The 20,093-nt window shown below is 38.9% G+C and overlaps 1 protein-coding gene across 1 annotated transcript in view; it reads right to left on the bottom strand.

Annotated features, from left to right (window-relative positions):
• Window positions 1–20,093, bottom strand: part of sdk2b (sidekick cell adhesion molecule 2b) — a 543,702-nt gene that overhangs the window by 177,951 nt on the left and 345,658 nt on the right. The window contains exon 2 of the mRNA XM_047377275.1: window positions 7,556–7,715. Within this exon, the coding sequence (XP_047233231.1) occupies window positions 7,556–7,715 (160 nt within the window). The remainder of the gene's footprint in view (window positions 1–7,555; window positions 7,716–20,093) is intronic.

Here is a 20,093-nt window from a genome sequence, read left to right as displayed (position 1 = left end):
GAAGAATCAACAACAAGTGGGGCACAATTGTGAAGTGGAATGAAATTTATTGGATGTGTCGAACTTTTTTAACAAATAAAAAACTGAAAAGTGGGATATGCAATATTATTCGGCCCCTTTACTTTCAGTGCAGCAAACTCACTCCAGACGTTCAGTGAGGATCTGTGAATGATCCAATGTTGTCCCAAATGACTGATGATGATAAATAGAATCCACCTGTGTGTAATGAAGTCTCCGTATAAATGCACCTGCTCTGCGATAGTGTCAGGGTTCTGTTCAAAGCACAGAGAGCATCATGAAGACCAAGGAGCACACCAGGCAGGTCCGAGATACTGTTGTGGAGAAGTTTAAAGCCGGATTTGGATAGGAAAAGACTTCCCAAGCTTTAAACATCCCAAGGAGCACTGTTCAAGCAATCATATTGAAATGGAAGGAGTATCAGACCACTGCAAATCTACCAAGACCCTGCCGTCCCTCTAAACTCTCATCTTGAACAAAGAGAAGACTGATCAGAGATGCAGCCAAGAGGCCCATGATCACTCTGGATGAACTGCAGAGATCTACAGCTGAGGTGGGAGAGTCCGTCCATAGGACAACAATCTGTTGTACACTGCACAAATCTAGCCTTTATGGAAGAGTGGCAAGAAGAAAGCCATTTATCAAATATATCTATAAAAAGTCTCGTTTGGTCAAAATTGATGCGAAGATGGATGGGGCCAAATACAGGACCATTCTGGAAGAAAACCTGTTGGAGTCTGCAAGAGACCTGAGACTGGGACGGAGATTTATCTTCCAACAAGGCAATGATCCAAAACATAAAGCCAAATCTACAATGGAAAGGTGTGAACCTTTCCATTGTAGATCTGGTTTTATGTTTTGGATATGTAAATGTATCCAGGTGTTGGAGTGGGCAAGTCAAAGTCCAGACCTGAATACAATCGAGAATTTGTGGAAAGAGCTAAAGACTGCTGTTCACGAACACTCTCCATCCAACCTCACTGAGCTCCAGCTGTTTTGCAAGGAAGAATGGGCAAGAATTTCAGTCTCTCGATGTGCAAAACTGATAGAGACATACCCCAAGCGACTTGCAGCTGTAATCACAGCAAAGGGTGGCGCTACAAAGTATTAACGCAAGGGGGCCGAATAATATTGCACACCCCACTTTTCAGTTTTTTATTTGTTAAAAAAGTTTGACACATCCAATAAATTTCATTCCACTTCATGATTGTGTCCCACTTGTTGTTGATTCTTCACAAAAAAAATTGAATTTTATAACTTTATGTTTGAAGCCTGAAATGTGGCAAGAGGTTGAAAAGCTGCCAAGCCTGTTACATCATGCTTTTTCCTTCTCGTTCTGTGGACGTCTGTTGATTAAGATACTCCATGTACAAGAATCTTTTCTTCTGCATGTCTATAATTAAGTGGAAACAGAGGAAACAAGCTTCCTTCCTGTGCAAGTAGAGCCCTCGATCCAGCAATCCAGCCAAGAACCAATGGACAAATTGGCTCTTGAGGTTTGATTAATACTTAACTCTCTTAATTAAGGTTCTAGGTTAAGTGGCAGCATAAAGACAGGTGAAGTACCAGGGACTAAACCCTTAGTTTATGGTCCCAGAAAGAAAGTTGTAGTGATCTACAACAGTCAATGCTAATCCAGACCTCTTCTAAGAGAAGTATTCACTCGCTTTCCTGCTCCAGAACACTTTCTGTCTCACCCACCTACATAGGAGTTGAATAATAATGCCCATGCAGGCCTTGCAGTATCGATCGCTTGCCAGAGGACACAAGGTCAAGTCGCATGATGTCAATATTTAAAGCAGCACTCAGCACCAGGGACCTTATCCATAACCTCATTAATATGGGGGTCTGTGCTGCTCAAACACTTTATTGGCACAAAGAAAAGGCAGATTTGAGGAATGGGGAGCAGTGTGGAGGCAAACATTCACAGAACATATAATGTGATATATCATGAAGCAATTATGTTTAAAAGTCAGGCCCAGTATTCACAATGAAACCTAAAACTAAAAGTAGCTCATATTGACGTCATTCTAAGAAAAATCATAGAATTTCTCAAATTCTAAGATTTTTCTTAGAATTTTACCAAAGTAATCTAAAAGTTATTCACAAAGCACCTTAGGCCTTAGGATAGCTATGAAAATGAACAAATGTTCAAGAGGAGTGAGGAGGACTTTTAGTGAGCCTAAGAGTGTATAAGCAGAGAAGATTGTGAAAAGACAGCGATAAAGGAGAGATATTCTCAGTACAAGCAAGAGTGAATTAATAGGATGCTACCGGCTCAATGGTGCAGGGATTCACCCCAGAAACAGTTGAGTAAATGAGCACAACTTCTATAACAATCATTAATATAGACATAAGATAAACTTTATCATCCCTAGGGGGAAATTAACTTGTTTCAGCAGCAGGACAGGCAGCTCTGGTAAGGTAATTTTAAGAAGAATAAATAAATAACAGAAACAATAATGAATAACAATGAATGAAAAGTAACAATATAAACAATATAGCACAAAATAATTTAAATACTAAATAATTTAAATAATATTTACAGAATGTAAAATGCTTTCAAAACTAAACCTTTGGAACAAATCGAAAAGGGCTACACGGTGGCATAGTTGGTAGCACTGTTGCCTTGCAGCAAGAAGGCCCTGGATTTGACTCCCAGCTGGGGGTCTTTCTGCATGGAGTTTGCATGTTCTCCCCTTGCATGCACTGGTTCTCTCTGGGTACTCCAGCTTCCTCCCACAGTCCAAAAAACATGACTGTTAGGTTAATTGGTCCGTCTACATTGCCCCTCAATGTGACAGAGTGTCTGCATGGTTGTTTGTCCTGTTTGTGTCTGTGTTGCCCTGCGATGGACTGGCGACCTGACCAGGGTGTACCCCGCCTCCCGCCTATAGACTGCTGGAGATAGGCACCAGCTCCCCCGCGACCCACTGTGGAAGAAGAGGTAGAAAATGACTGACTAACTGAAAAATTGGAAAAAGTAATGACCGCTTCATCATGAACAGTGCCCTGCGGAACCGTATGATGAATGCTACTCAACTCCAAGCACATTGTGTCATGTCAGACCGTTCAAAGTAATTTACATCAGCGTTGTCTGCCTGCTATACAACCTACAAGGGTACTTGACCACACCACCAGGCACAGGCATCATTATCCTGCATGTGCCAGGGAGCAATTACGCTGAACCAGGGACCTGTGGGTCTCAGTGCTGTTCCCTGATGAAAGCTGATTCACGTTAAGCAGAAACGATAGCCGGCAACAGTGTTGGAGAAGTCCAGGACAGCACAATGCATCAGTCGCTGTTGTCACCAGACTAGCCTTTGGTAGTGATGGTGTTAGAGTGGGCAGGTGTGTTTAGTCAGTACAGAACTGCCCTACACTTTGTGAATAGTACAATGACAAGCCCATACTATCTGAATAACACCATTAATCCAGTCATTGTGCCCCTGCACAAATAACACAGGCCTAATTTCATCCTTATGAACGATGATGCTCCAGCTTCTCCAGACATGAATCCCACAGAAAACTCATGAGACCAGCTAAGTCTAGAGGCTAGAGGCTTGTAACTCTGTACCCCAAAACCTCAATGACCTGAGGGCTGCCCTTTAAGAAGAGTGGGATGCCATGCCTCAGCAGAATATAAGATGACCTGGGAACAGCATGAGACGTTCTTGTAAAGGTGTAACTGATGCTCAATGGCACATGGCACGTTGCTGAGACATTTAAGTGTTTGTTGTGGTATACCCACCACTGTTGTTGGCTTTTGATTCAATTGTTTGAAATGCAGAAATCATGGTATTGCTTAAATAAATGCCCCACTTTCATGATATAACATCATTGTAGAGTTTACTGTTTAAGTTTGCCATACATTTTACCACAAAGCCAAATATCCGTAACTGTTAGTGAGTATTGTATGTCTTTTATAACCAGTGGGACATCATCCAGTGAACCTATTTTTCTTGTTTCGGCTTAAAAGGATGTTAAAGCACTAACTGTAGTAGGATATTATGGACAGTAATGTATTTACAGCACCTTGCAAAATATTTACACCCCTTGAACCTTTTCATATTACAACCATACATTTCAGAGAAAGTTCTACATATTTTTTGTGATTGACCTACACAAAGTAGCACATAATTGTAAAACGAAAAGATAATGATAATCGTTTCCAAATTCCTTAGTACCTATAACATTCATGTTCAACCACATTTTCTCTTATGCCCCTAATTATTATATACCCTGTTATATACCCTAAAGATTCACTGTAAGTGCCTTCAGAAGACATCTACAGTGGATATTAAACATGAACCCCCCCCACCCCCCTTTAAAATTGCAGGTGTTTGTGGTATCAAAAAGGTGACCAGGGTTAGATTATAAAACAATATACTATGTCTAAACATCTCATGGAAAACTGTTTAAACCATCATCTGAAATCGGAAAGACCAGCCTTTTTAGACAAGCAGTGCAGTGGAAAACAAAACACTGCATATCATTCCAAATATAACATTCCCATAGTGAGACACCATAACAAAGGGTGGATACTTTTTTTTCAACAGGGACATACAAGTAAGTCAAAGTTAAATGGAAGATGGATGGACCTGAATACATGGTAACTTTAGAAGAATTCTGCAAGAGTTTAAACTAGTACAGAGGTTAACTTTGTGATTTTAATGTAACACAATGTGATAAGGTTCAAGGGGTATGAATACTTTTGCCCAACACTGTCAATTCAAACAGGAAGAGCAAATCTTGTGCCCATAAGTGCTTGCTTAATCACACATTCTATCCCTCAGTTGTTCACGCAATATCCCAGTCGAGGGGGCACTAAACCTCCAGAAGATAGTGTTGTTTTCAAGTACAGTCCATCCAAATCAATTGTTCAGGCCTATGTGTGTCACTTCTGCCCTTCCTACCCTGCTGCTGAATCCAGTCTGGTCTAATCTTTCTCCAGAGAAAGGTATTCCATCAACAAGGCGGATGCTGCTTGTATGTTCAGCCTCTGTTGTTTCCACATCCATTCGCTCCCTCACATATGAGCAACACAGCTCAGCTAAGTTCAGCCATGTGTCTGCAAGCTCTCTCTCAACCCTCCAGTGTTCCATTTACACTGTAGCGGAAGCTCACGGTGCAGATACACTGTTGCCCAAGATAAGAGCAATGTTTGCCACATGATTAGGATCTTCCAGTTACCATTAAAGGCGGTTTATCTGCTACCCTAACCCTCATTCACGCCTCCTGGTTGTTTGCAGCCTCTCCAGAGACAGTGATGGAGGTCACGGAGCCCGGAGGGGAAGGACTGAGGCAAAGGCAATAAAAATAGAAAAATTAAATCAAAAGCCATTATTTATTTGGCAAACACCTGATAAACCAGTAAAGCTTGCTTTGATAATGTACACACAGAGAATTGTAGTAGTAAATGGAGATGTCGAAAAATAACTACAAAAAGTTTTAAAAGTGACAAAAGGGTTTGGGGTGATGCAGTTAAACTTTATTATCACTTTAATTTTAGATATGTTTAATCATAGTAGTATCTAACAGGAAAGATAATCAGCACAATCTAAATAAAACTCATGAAGTTGTAACGTAAAAGCCATTGTTTAGCTGAGTGTAATGTGAAGTTGCTAGACAAATGCACCAATGGGAGTTAGATTACTCTTTCAGTACATACAGTGCCTACATATAGTGCCTGATCTTCAGAAGATTTGCATGTACAAAACCGCACGCAAACCTGTTTGCATCAGGAAAGCTGATCTACAGACGAGGTGGTAATCAGATTGCGTGTGCAAACATTTTAGTATGTCTGCCTTCATAAATATGCAAAACATATGATAATGACCCAAACGCTCAAATTCATGGGAGGAGGATATGCAAATGTCATCCCTTGCCAGCTGCAATGCGATTTTCAAAGCCTGAAACGGTTTGCGGGTGCAATTTTTGCGTGTGGATTTAGCACGTCTGAAATGCAGGTGATAACTGGGACGCAAAAATGTCTGTTGTCACTTTGGACAGAAGGAGGCATAGATAGAATGACACATGACAGGGAGAGAGAATCTTCTGTACATGTGCAAACAGAGTTGGGTTGTCAAAAAAATATATTAAAAATAGATGAGAATAGAAGATTCTATGTAGGATTATCTAAGCTCTGATTTGGAGACAATCACAAACAAAAGCCATGATATTTCTCCTATGGTAAAACTGCTTGCAACACTTCATTCAGCATTATTCCAGGGTAACATCACTGTCAGTGATCATCTGCTGAACGCGCACAAACCTGATTATGGCAAAATGCGCACAAAAGACCCACTGTGCTTTGATGCTGAAGATCAGGCCCTTAAGCTTTCAAGAAACATCATGAAGCTGTTAAGTCAAACATGCTTGTGACTACTAAGAGTGGTGACCTATTGAAAGAATGTAACAGGTGACAGGCCTCAACAACACTCACCTGCACAAACACTTGGCCCACATTAGATAAGGGAAGTTACTGGCCGATTTGGACAACAGTGTTAAAAAGGGTTGGATGGGGCTTGTGTTTAGACAACTTCTCTTAGAACGAACAAAGCAAGGTTGCAGATTTGTCAGGTCACCATCGAATGCTTTTTTTAGGTTTTTACCTTATTATCTACTTATTGTATTAACATGTCCAAGACTGGGTCACAGGGTTTGGGTCCAGGATCCAAACCCATATATTTAGGTTTCTTCATGTGATACATAACAATTTACAGGTACAGTATTTACAGGTAAGCCAACCATAACCATGGCAGTCTTACATTTAAAATTATTTTCATTGAACCAAGAAGTTTGTTTCCGATAACAAGTGAGACAGGCATTCTCTATCAGACTCCAGTTAGAAAACACATGTTGTGAAAATTAGAAGATTGTTGTAAGCCTAAATCTGATTTTGAAATTGACTTTATATGTTACAAAGAGATACAGAAATGCCACAATTAATTAGCTCAAGAAGTATTTACATACATATTTATATTACTAATAATTTGAATAATAAAAAAGAAATTATGTTAAATTACTTATTACATACACTAATAATTATAATTAATTTTTTAGATATTTATGTATTGCAAATAATTATAAAAGATTTTATTAATTGCATTTTAGAACCATGCACTTCACTGCTCCCACTCGTAGTCTGTAATTGTACCAACAAACAACATCTACTTTGCTTTAATGCATACATTCTGATAACCTTTTCCCACTGGATTCAAACAGATCACAGAGCACTTTATTTTTCTTTGATGGTCAATGTTTGCTACATTTAATTTGCCGATTGTTTACGCAAATTAGTTTAATGTGTTACAGTTCTTCAAAAGAAAATAGGACTCAGCCAAAATTACAATTGGAAGGTCAGAAATAAAAGAAAACTGGAAGTCATTATTTGCCAGTTGAAGTCTGATCATCCTAAATAAAACTGCCAACTTTATTAATAGTGGATGAAATAGTTCAAATGGAAGGGTAGATAATTCAATTTGTGGCATGGTAGATGATGATTCTAATCATTTCTAATTGAGTTTCAACTCACCTGTACTCCAGCGAAAACCGTGTTAGTTCTGTGGTGTTGTGGATCCATTTATACTCCAGTGGCCAGCTTCCCTCTGCCATGCAAGTCAGTACCAACCGATTACGTTCCAGGTGAAGCTGGCTACGCACTGGCTCTGTCTTGAAATAGGGAGGCACATCATCTGTGAAAATAAGGGGAACAAAAAGACATTTTTTTTTGTATTTTAAAATAAAACATTGTGCTTCTACATAAGATGGATAAAAATAACACCTGAATCAAGAACACCCACTCCTAGATTTCACATCCATTTTCAAACACACAAATTAAACATCAGGGTGAAAGAATATGTGGGTGTTTTAAGCGAGAACATTTATTTCTTTTATTTAGTAATTCTCACACAAAGCAGGTGCATAACATTTTAAAAATACTGTAAATTTTAATCTTTACAGTTGATTCTTGACTCTAACTGTTAAATGTTTTCTATAAGCAAAGCCTACAATCTAATTAAACACGCTACACAGCAAGAGCCAAAGCTCAGGTGGGGCAATTATTGGCCACAAGCCCCACAAATGTGACTTAAATAAAAAAGTGAAAAGAAGAAAGCTTTTGAGGAAGAAAGCCATAGGAAGTCCTGTTTGGCAGTTTGCCATAAACAATGTATGAGACACAGTGAACATGTGGCATATAGTGTTCAGATCAGACTCAAATGTAACTTATTGGTCTACATTATAAATGCTATGCATGGTAGAAAACTAACACTGAACATTGTTTTGAACACAGTATCTTAACGGCGAAATATGGTGGTGGCAGTGTTATACTGTCTGGATGCTTTGCTTTAGCAGAAATGGGGAAGATGCTCAGATTAGATTGATAAATGAATGGAGATAAATACAGGGCAGTCTTGGAAGTAAACTTGTTAGAGGCTACAAAAGACTTGAGACTGGGTACAGGTTTACATTTGTGCAAGATGAAAAACCTGAACATCCAACCAGAACAATAATTGAATGGTTTAGATCAAAGTATATTCTTGTGTTAAAATGGTCCAGTCAAAGACCAGACCTAGGGCTGGACTTGATAATTCACAAACTGTCTCCATGCAGTCTCACTGAGCTTGAGCTGTTTTACCAAGTAGATGGGTGAAAATGTTAGTCCCTATATGTGGAAAACAGGACAAAACATACCTCAAAAGACTGCAAAGGCAGGTCTATTGACCTACAGGTTTTGGTCCATCACAAAAAATTCTAATAAGATTCACTGCTGTTTGTGGTTGCAATGTGACAAAATGTGAAAATGTTCAAGGGTTTCAGGGGAGAAGGCACTCTATATGACCACCAATGGTAGGTAGAAATTCAATTCAATTCAGTTTATTTATATAGCACCAATTCACAACACAAGAAAGAAACCCGTCACACTTCAGACGAAAACTCATTCCTCCCCATGTCCCATTTGCAGCTACGTAATCCCCCATGATGCACTGCTGCCTGTGTTGTATGATTTTAGACTTGATCACCGAGTATCTGAGAGTCCCAGCTAACAGCAAAGCATCAAGTCATGAAGCGCTGGTCCTGCATCTTGGTGCTATGTGTGTTTCTGTGTCAGTAATTCACTGGCACAGTGCACCACTCACCCTCTGAGCTGTGCCGAAGCAGACACCAGAGGAGAGATGCCAAGGAGGAGGTGTAAAATCCTTTCATCATCCTTTTGACTCTGCTCCATTTTGCTCCTTCTTTCCCAATTGTTGTGATTCCTGAACATGCTTTGTTGAGTGTGAAGGCACGGATGAAGGCAGACTGGTAAAACTATTTTGGAGGGTGAAGGTAGCACTGCCGATTTTTATATCTCAATCAAGGCACCTCGGAGGCAAGCTGTCAAGCTTCCTCTTGGTTCCAATAGCTCATCCTTTATAAATGGCATAGAAATGGAGAGCTTACTTGATCATCATTGTAAATATAGAACACATTAATTGGGTGGTTGGATAGTATAATTATCAAATTGACTGATAATCAGCCATTGAAATTAAACTGTCAAAATGATCTATAGTGCTGATATTTGGTTCCTCTATCCTTGCTCTGCAAAATTCACTAGAGGTAGAAGGATAAGAGTGAAGGAATGAGGCCGAATATATGAGATGAAAGTTAAACAAAGTGAGGGACAAAAGATGATTTATAAGCCTCTCTTCCAGTCAAATATTTAGATGTACTAAGGCTGGAAGTATTGGCTTTATCCCACTGCTTTTAAATGAACAGCAATCTGTGTGGAGCTGTTTTTTAAGGGTGTAAAATATTTAAAGTTTGTAGCTATGAAGAAGCAGAACTGCTGAATTCCAGCTCTTACTCTCCTAATGTGGACCTAAGGGCAATATACAGGGGTTCGACAATGAAACTGAAACACCTGTCATTTTAGTGTGGGAGGTTTCATGGCTAAATTGGACCAGCCTTGTAGCCAGTCTTCATTGATTGCACATTGTACCAGTAAGAGCAGAGTGTGAAGGTTCAATTAGCAGGGTAAGAGCAGGGGTGAAAGTAAGCCGGTACGGTCCGGTACTGCAGTGCATACCACTAAAAGATTCTGCGCCGGTACACAGTACCGGGAAGAGGGAAGAACAGGTCTGCTATGAAGCAGTCATCCAGAACCAGTAACGGCTGCAAAAATTCACGAGCACACAAAGAACATCAGATCCGCTACCAATACGCAGTCTAAAACACGGCTTAATCTATTTATAAATATAGCTATTTTCCCCTCATTCCAAAGTCTCTGAACTGTTCTGCTATGCTGGAGCCTCAATGCTCTTGCTTTGCTCTCTCCTCGGAGCTCGAGACATTTGAGAACGGCCACCCTTTAAAACGAGCACCGCTACGTTTAATGTCTGTCTGCTCGCTGCAAAATACCCCAGTTAAAAGCACAGGGAGAGTAACTAGTTTTTGCTGAATTACAACACAGTACAGCTCGAAAACACCGCTTATGACCAGAAATTTCACATACATTACACGACAGTCCATGCGCGCTTACCTCCAAAACAGAGCAATTTCCAAGGAGATCGTTGCATTCGATTTAATGGACTGGGAGATTTTACACAGGTGGTGCACAGACAAAAAACCGCGGCTTGCATTAGGACAGGACGAACAAAAAAATCACTTACCATCTACAGACTTAAATAAAAAATAAAACAAAATACAACAACCGAAATGTCAATTTTTTTATTTAAATGAAATCAAAACTTGACCACAATGCAGAGAACAATAACTTATTTGTTCAAAAGAAAAGACGGAAACTGAACATGAAAAGTTATGCATCAGAAAATGGTTTATCATTATTTGATGCATGGCAGTTCTTTAACAATTGAAATTATGTATACAGTACAGACCAAAAGTTTGGACATACCTTCTCATTCAAAGAGTTTTCTTTATTGTCATGACTATGAATATTGTAGCTTCACACTGAAGGCATCAAAACTATGAATTAACACATGTGGAATTATATACTGAACAAAAAAGTGTGAAACAACTGAAAATATGTCTTATATTCTAGGTTCTTCAATGTAGCCACCTTTTGCTTTGATTACTGCTCCGCACAGTCTTGGCTTCTTGTTGATGAGCTTCAAGAGGTAGTCACCAGAAATGGTAAAATAGCTGCTAGGAAACCCCTGCTGAGGACAGGCAACAAGCAGAAGAGACTTGTTTGGGCTAAAGAACACAAAGAATGGACATTAGACCAGTGGAAATCTGTGCTTTGGTCTGATGAGTCCAAGTTTGAGATCTTTGGTTCCAAATACCGTGTCTTTGTGCGGCGCAGAAGAGGTGAACGGATGGACTCTACATGCCTGGTTCCCACTGTGAAGCATGGAGGAGGAGGTGTGATGGTGTGGGGGTGCTTTGCTGGTGACACTGTTGGGGATTTATTCAAAATTGAAGGCATACTGAACCAGCATGGCTACCACAGCATCTTGCAGCGGGATGCTATTCCATCCGGTTTGCGTTTAGTTGGACCATCATTTATTTTTCAACAGGACAATGACCCCAAACACACCTCCAGACTGTGTAAGGGCTATTTGACCAAGAAGGAGAGTGATGGGGTGCTGCGCCAGATGACCTGGCCTCCACAGTTACCGGACCTGAACCCAATCGAGATGGTTTGGGGTGAGTTGGACCGCAAAGTGAAGGCAAAAGGGCCAACAAATGCTAAGCATCTCTGGGAACTCCTTCAAGACTGTTGGAAAACCATTTCAGGTGACTACCTCTTGAAGCTCATCAACAGAATGCCAAGAGTGTGCAGAGCAGTAATCAAAGCAAAACATGGGCTACTTTGAAGAACCTAGAATATAAGACATATTTTCAGTTATTTCACACTTTTTTGTTGAGTATATAATTCCACATGTGTTAATTTATAGTTTTGATGCCTTCAGTGTGAAGCTACAATATTCATAGTCATGAAAATAAAGACAACTCTTTGAATGAGAAGGTGTGTCCAAACCTTTGGCCTGTACTGTATATATATATATATATACATACTATACATTGTCAAGTGATTCTAATTTCTACCTTATAGAGACAGCCTACAGTAAAGTCAAATATTGATATGTTTTAATTAGTTTGAACTTTGCTGAGAGAGAGAAACATCTTGAGGGGGCCACAGATGAGAGTAACAATTAACAATCACACATTTTGTGTATATATATATATATATATATATATATATATATATATATATATATATATATATATATATATATATATATATAGTCAGTCAGTCATTTTCTACCGCTTATTCCATAGTGGGTCAGGGGGGAGCTGGTGCCTATCTCCAGCAGTCTATGGGCGAGAGGCGGGGTACACCCTGGACAGGTCGCCAGTCCATCGCAGGGCAACACACAAACAACCATGAACACACTCATTCATACACCTAAGGGCAATTTAGAGTTACCAATTAACCTAACAGGCATGTCTTTGGACTGTGGGAGGAAGCCGGAGTACCCGGTGAGAACCCACATATGCACGGGGAGAACATGCAAACTCCCTGCAGAAAGACCCCAAAGAAGCGTACCACCCAGACGGTTGCATGCCCAGAGTGAAGCATGGGGGTGGATCAGTGATGGTTTGGGCTGCCAAATCATGGCATTCCCTTGGCCCAATACTTGTGCTAGATGGGCGCGTCACTGCCAAGGACTATCAAACCATTCTTGAGGACCATGTGCATCCAATGGTTCAAACATTGTATCCTGAAGGCGGTGCCGTGTATCAGGATGACAATGCACCAATACACACAACAAGACTGGTGAAAGATTGGTTTGATGAACATGAAAGTGAAGTTGAACATCTCCCATGGCCTGCACAGTCACCAGATCTAAATATTATTGAGCCACTTTGGGGTGTTTTGGAGGAGCGAGTCAGAAAACGTTTTCCTCCACCAGTATCACGTAGTGACCTGGCCACTATCTTGCAAGAAGAATGGCTTAAAATCCCCGTGGCCACTGTGCAGGACTTGTATATGTAATTCCCAAGACAAATTGACGCTGTATTGGCCGCAAAAGGAGGCCCTACACCATACTAATAAATTATTGTGGTCTAAAACCAGGTGTTTCAGCCTCATTGTCCAACCCCTGTAAGTATGAGCCCAGGGCTTTTCATTCGAAGGGTCCCTTTGTGATGGATGAAAACCGTATGATGTAACATCAGAACATCTAACAAATTTCATTTGAATAAAAAAAAAAAATTTCAGGCATTGGATGTTTCATTTATGGTTGTCGAAGTACTGTTCGGAAACCAATGATAATATGCAGTTTGTATATTAAGCCTATACAGCAGCTGTTTATCACCTGAAATTCCGAACTTGCTGCTTTGAAATAGTGTCACAAGTTTAAAAATACTTTACAAATGTGTTGCAACTGAAATATTGTAGCTAGTATTTTTTCTCTTCTTTTCTCAGGCCCTGAAAACTAAAGTGTCCAAACCCTTTATAGAGAAGTGTAATCTGGAGGCCTCAATAAATAAGGGTACATTTCTAACAAAGCATGTCCGGCAATGATCCTTAAAAAGTGCAGTTTATTAACATTTTCCATTTAGAACCATGTAAAAAGCAACATAACTCTTATGTCACAATCATGATGCTAAATGTACACAGTACATACAGACATACAGTCTATTCAAATTCTTCCTACTTTGTTTCGATGGTTGAATAGGTAAAGATATTTCCTCTCTTTCAACAGTTTTTGTCACTTTTCTTGATTTAAAAAACTAGTGAAAAATTATTGATGTTAAGTATTTTTCATGGCCAGAGCAATTTGAACTATTGCAGTCCTTCTAACTTTTTATTTTTTGTTGTAGTTAGGATGTCAAACTTTTACAAAAAACAATCTGGTGTGAAAATATGATGTGACAATAAGGCATAAAACCTAAAGGTGACCATGTGGAAATTAACACGTGCTCAAAGTATGGTGAAGGATCTGTAATGCTGTGAGTTTGATATTCTTCCAAATGCTCTGGGAACTTTGTCAGAGTGCAAAGCATCATGAACCTTCCAAGACATACCTTTCAAAGAAGAATCTAGTGAAAAAATAATTTTGCTTAAGACACTTAGCTTATATGTATTTCTTGTGATAATCAGTTTGTTAATGAGCAACTGAGCGAAAACAATTTGCATGACACTACAGCATATTCATTGTAAATTTGATCAGTTTACAATGAAGCTTAGTATATAAGAGAAGGTATGAACAAACCAGATGTATTTGTATGTCAATCTACAGAGCAGCAAAACAGACTGCAAATTTTGTTTTTGAGTGTTAACACCTCTGCTCCTTTTACAAGGATATTATAAGTGATAAATCACAGCATGTTGAAAGATACACAACAAATATCAAGAGAAACAATCAGGTACAGAAGTATATTCATCTCCATAAAATTATATTGAATATTCATAAACTCCAGCAATTTATTGATGCATATTTATTAGATACTCCTTGGTTAAACTCCTGACTTTTCCTAACCCATTGTGATAATATTAAATATTTATAGCAACTACAAGAAGACGGAGCAGACTTGATATAACACCACAACATATTGACCCATCAGATTCTCCTCACATTGCTACCTTGTGTTTTTTAGTTCAAAATTGGGCCCCTTGCCATTCTGAATGCACTCTGTTCTGTGAAATTCTGATCCCTCGAGCTAGTTAAACACGAAGAAAGCCTCCACACAGCAAAACGAAAAAAAAGCCCAGCCAAAACATGAAGGCTGTGAATTAGAAAGGCACACTGAGGAGTAAGGTCTAAGTCAGAGCAAAAAAGAGATAATAAAAAGTGAAGCGCAGCAAAAATTAATGCAAAGATGACATGAAAAAAGGAAACAAATGAGGGAAGACAGTACATTGGTTCTCAAACGTTTACACACCCTTGTTAAAATGTTAGGTTTGTGTGATGTAACAATCAAACCATAATAAATATTTTGAAAACTTTTCTCATTACATTTAGTGTAACTTATAAACTGAACAATTCCAATGAAAATGAAGCAAATCTGTTATGAGAATCTACTTGTTTGTAGAGCATAATAATTCTGATTAACCAGACATGAAGGGAAACAGTTCTAGAAGAATTTTCCTGATACTTGCTTATTTGCATCCTTTAGTTAAAGCCATAGTTTGCAGGGAGCTTAGAAAATATCAAAACGATCCCATTGGACAAAAATATTAGTCAGAAGAAGGGTACAAAAATTGACAACATTTATGCATTTATATGCCATGGGAAAGTCAGAAGACAGCCATCAATGATTGGAGACATTTGGACAGACTTTACAGAAACTCAACATTTTTCCAAATTGGGACGAACACTCACTCTGCCGGTCAAACGTTTTAGATACACATTCTCACTAAATGGGTCTCTTTATTTTCTTAACTATTTACTTTGTAGATTCTCACCAACACCATCAAAACTGTCACACATGGAATTATGTTGTATACAAAAAGTGTGAAATAACTCTGAACATTTTTATATTTTAGATTCTTCAAAATAGCCACTTTTTGCATTGATTACTGCTTTGCTCTCTTGGCATTCTCTCCCTGAGCTTCATGAGGTGGTCACCTGAAATGGTTTTTCAAGCTCTTTTACAATTTTTTGTTGTCAGAAAACGTGATAGACAAAACACTTTGGCTGGAAGAGAGTAATAAAATATTACCCTCTTTTATTGAAAGATTATTTTGTAGCCTATAATACTGCCTCTAAAGATCACCAATGCTTTAGATGTTAATCACAGTATGCCAAATGAGGAGACAAGACCAGGGGACGGCACCAGTTTTCACATGAATTTGGAGGACAATGGAAAAAAAAATAATTGTCCTCATCTTTTCTATTCAATGATCACATGTTTCTAGTAAACATTTGGTTCAGCTGCCAAAATTAGAAGATGGCTTTGTGACTACAGATTTTATCACGTTTCGACATCATGCAATTGTTTCGTCTTTTTGAATCCTGCAAATTTTTAAATTCTTTGGGGTTTTTTCAGCATAAATCTAACTACTTCAAAAGTCCTAAATGGTATCAAGGCATAACTTTTCTGACAATACTCCCTTCTAAAAGACTGGCAAGAGAAAACCTTTGATTTCATGTTTTCAGAGTATCGAATTAAATCTGTTGGTTACAGCAATCAGTTCTCAACCAAACCCACCTAAAGGCGTCATATGGAAAAAAATAGTTCAACATTTGTGAAATGTGGTCCTGTTAAAAGGTTATAAGCAGTTAATTTCTCACATGTAGTAGATAATTCTCTTAGGGTCTTCATTTAAAAATGTAGATCAGTTGGTTCCAGATGCTGAAGCTAAGGGCTAGTTTAACAGGGCTAAATTAGAATTCTACAGTCTTAAATTAACTGCAGTCTTACAAACTACAGATGCAATCTTAATAGTAGCCTCGTAGCTTAATTCTGTAAGTCATATTTGGCAAATATGGCTTAGGCAATTACGCTATGAGGCTAACAATAATTTGGTGGTGGTTAGCATTTCTAAAACAGATGCCTCCATGTGTATACCCAAAGATTACCAATATTTTCCAATCCAGTTTGTTATATGATAGAAGTTGAACGCTCAAAATGGCACAACAAAGATCATTGGGTGCTCCATTAAGCCTCCCTGTTATCTGCTAAAAGTCTCACTCTTTTGCATCCTAAATAAACCACCTACATGTCTCAACATATTGTGCAGTCTTTTACAGAAAAAGTGTTGACCATCATTGTTTAGCTTACATATCGTGTGATCATTTTGAGTTTCCAACATATCTCAGGGGTTCATCAAGGTGAAAATCAACCTATTCCACTCACCAGTCAATTTGTTGGTTCATCATCTTGATGTACCTTCAATGTCTTTTAATGTAAAGACAGACAAACATTTGCACTTCCTTCTTCATTTATGAATGTGACTCCACAAAAACAGACTAGCAAGTGTCAGGTGGGATTGTTTTAAATCAGAAAAAAAAGTAAATTAGATTTAAATTAGGTACTGTACATCTGTTTTTACAGTTTCCGTCTATCAAATTCCGTATGTAATGTGTAATTATGACTTTCCAAAACAGGCAGACAAAAAAACTAAAAATAAAAACAGCAGCTGGTGCATTTATCATTAACTTTTATTGCAATCATTCTCCCCATTCTATTAAAAAATATTATTAAATCACTGTAAAAATAATTTGGCAGTGTTTATGGGAAAGAAATATGTTGTGTCCAATTTACTGTTTTATCAAAATTGTAACTCATGTTGTTAAAGCTGACTGCTACAATGGACAGCATCCGAAAAATGACTCATGACTCATTTTCCATATGTTACAAAAATGCATGTTTGCATGGCTTATGACAATGAACATGATATATTTACAAAAAATGGAATGGATGTCTCTTAGAGCTGCAAAATATGTATCCCTGCTTATTGGTCAACTTCTAATATCTCTCTGCCTGTATGTACCGATCATACCAATTGGCAGGTATTTTTCACAGAAAGAACATGTCAGGGATAATTTTTAATTTTATATATACCAACTCCAAGGTGGCGCAGTTGTTAGCACTGTTGCCTTGCAGCAAAAAGGCCCTGGGTTTCACTCCCGGCTGGGGGTCTTTCCGCATGGAATTTGCTCCTACATTCCATCGAGTGCAGTAGCGAGTACAGTGTATTCTTAGTGCACCCCATAAGACAGGGATCACCCACATTATAGTTGGTTTCTAATGGCATGGTGTTGGTCCAGAGTTCAGACTCAGAGGCATTACTAATGAGACTTAAAGTAAATGTCGAGCAAATTTAATATTATTATAGTATATTCGGAGAAAGGTGTGAGGTGTAAAAGGTTTAAAAACATTAAAACTTTAATAAAAAATGCTAAATGGTATTATAAATAAATATTTTCCCAACTGTGTTATTCCACATTCATAATAAGAATTAATGTCACTATGGTAATATACATTTCCCAGTTTAAAAAAAAGTTGTAAAAGTACATTCAAAAGCACCTAATTCAACTTCATCTCCCACTTCTTTCCAAAGTGCGTCCTTCATAACACATACGTATTACCTTGTGTTAGGGGCCTCTTATTTGCATGCGGCTCAGCCAGCACAGGAGTATTCTTCCAGCGGCCGTGGCCCAGGCCGGCTCATAGTTGGAACATGTTGGTTTGTGTACCTGTGCGCAGGTTAGTGTGTCACCATCACAACCGCTTCAGGAGAAAACAGTCTATTAAATCAGCTCACTCATTAATGAGAATGGTGCCAGGTACAAATGCCTGCCCTCTGGTGAGAATGTATAATTGAAGAACTTTTTTATAAAATAAAAACAGCTGTGTGTGTGTGTTCCTATTTTGGCATCACAGTGAGAACCAATTTTCCAATACCATCAAATTGAGGACCATTTGTACCAAAGTGAGGACATGTTGCTGGTCCTCACGACCTATTTTGCTAACGGTTAGGTTTAGGACTAAGGTGTGAATTGAGTTTAGGTTAAGTTTAGGGTTAGGCATGCACTGGTAATGGTTAGGTTTAGGGTTATTGTCAGGGTTAGGGCATAGAAAGAGTTGAAAATAACTGAAAATCAATGGAAGTCAACATGTGGTCCTCACTACATACAGAAAAACAAGAGTGTGTGTGTGTGTGCGTGCATATATATATATATATATATATATATATATATATATATATATATATATATATATATATATATATACATATATATATATATATATAAACATATGTATTGAGGTGAGCGAGGAATATCCTTTCTCATAGTGGGACAGTTTTATTTTTCGAGCAATATTCGTGGTTGTGAGGCTCTGAAAGTCTTAATGATTGATTGACTTATAGGCAAGACAGCTGTGGTGAAGTTTGTACCATTTTTGATAACTTAAGATGCAGTGAGCCATCATGCTTAACACTTGTCCACTTGTTACTGACTAAGCCACTATGAATGTTTGCATCAACACCGAAAAGCAGGCTAGAAACTCAGAGCTCTATGCAGATTAAGCAATATTTTTTTTGTTTTTGCAATTTAACTATTACATGATGTATTTCAGTTGGGTAATGTGTGCCACTTTTTAACAAAACTACAAATAATGTATCACTGAACATAGACAGAGTTTTTTGTCTGTGCACAGGGATCTACAGGGGTTGGACAATGAAACTGGAACACCTGGTTTTAAACCACAATAATTTATTAGTATGGTGTAGGGCCTCCTTTTGCAGCTAATACAGCGTCAATTCATCTTGGGAATGACATACATAAGTCCTGCACAGTGGTCAGAGGGATTTTAAGCCATTCTTCTTGCAGGATAGTGGCCAGGTCACTATGTGATACTGGTGGAGGAAAACGTTTCCTGACTCGCTCCTCCAAAACACCCCAAAGTGGCTCAATAATATTTAGATCTGGTGACTGTGCAGGCCATGGGAGATGTTCAAATTCACTTTCATGTTCATCAAACCAATCTTTCACCAGTCTTGCTGTGTGTATTGGTGCATTGTCATCCTGATACACGGCACTGCCTTCAGGATACAATGTTTGAACCATTGGATGCACATGGTCCTCAAAAATGGTTCGGTAGTCCTTGACAGTGATGCGCCCATCTAGCACAAGTATTGGGCCAAGGGAATGCCATGACATGGCAGCCCAAACCATCACTGATCCACCCCCATGCTTCACTCTGGGCATGCAACAGTCTGGGTGGTATGCTTCTTTGGGGATTCTCCACACCGTAACTGTCCCGGATGTGGGGAAAACAGTAAAGGTGGACTCATCAGAGAACAATACATGTTTCACATTGTCTACAGCCCAAGATTTGCGCTCCTTGCACCATTGAAACGGACATTTGGCATTGGCATGAGTGACCAAAGGTTTGGCTATAGCAGCCCGGCCATGTATATTGACCCTGTGGAGCTCCCGACGGACAGTTCTGGTGGAAACAGGAGAGTTGAGGTGCACATTTAATTCTGCCGTGATTTGGGCAGCCGTGGTTTTATGTTTTTTGGATAAAATCCGGGTTAGCACCCGAACATCCCTTTCAGACAGCTTCCTCTTGCGTCCACAGTTAATCCTGTTGGATGTGATTCGTCC

The sequence above is a fragment of the Girardinichthys multiradiatus genome, chromosome 10, assembly GCF_021462225.1.
Source record: "Girardinichthys multiradiatus isolate DD_20200921_A chromosome 10, DD_fGirMul_XY1, whole genome shotgun sequence".
Taxonomy (NCBI): domain Eukaryota; kingdom Metazoa; phylum Chordata; class Actinopteri; order Cyprinodontiformes; family Goodeidae; genus Girardinichthys; species Girardinichthys multiradiatus.
The sequence above is the reverse complement of the archived record's forward strand: the minus strand, read 5'-3'. Positions and strand labels throughout refer to the sequence as shown.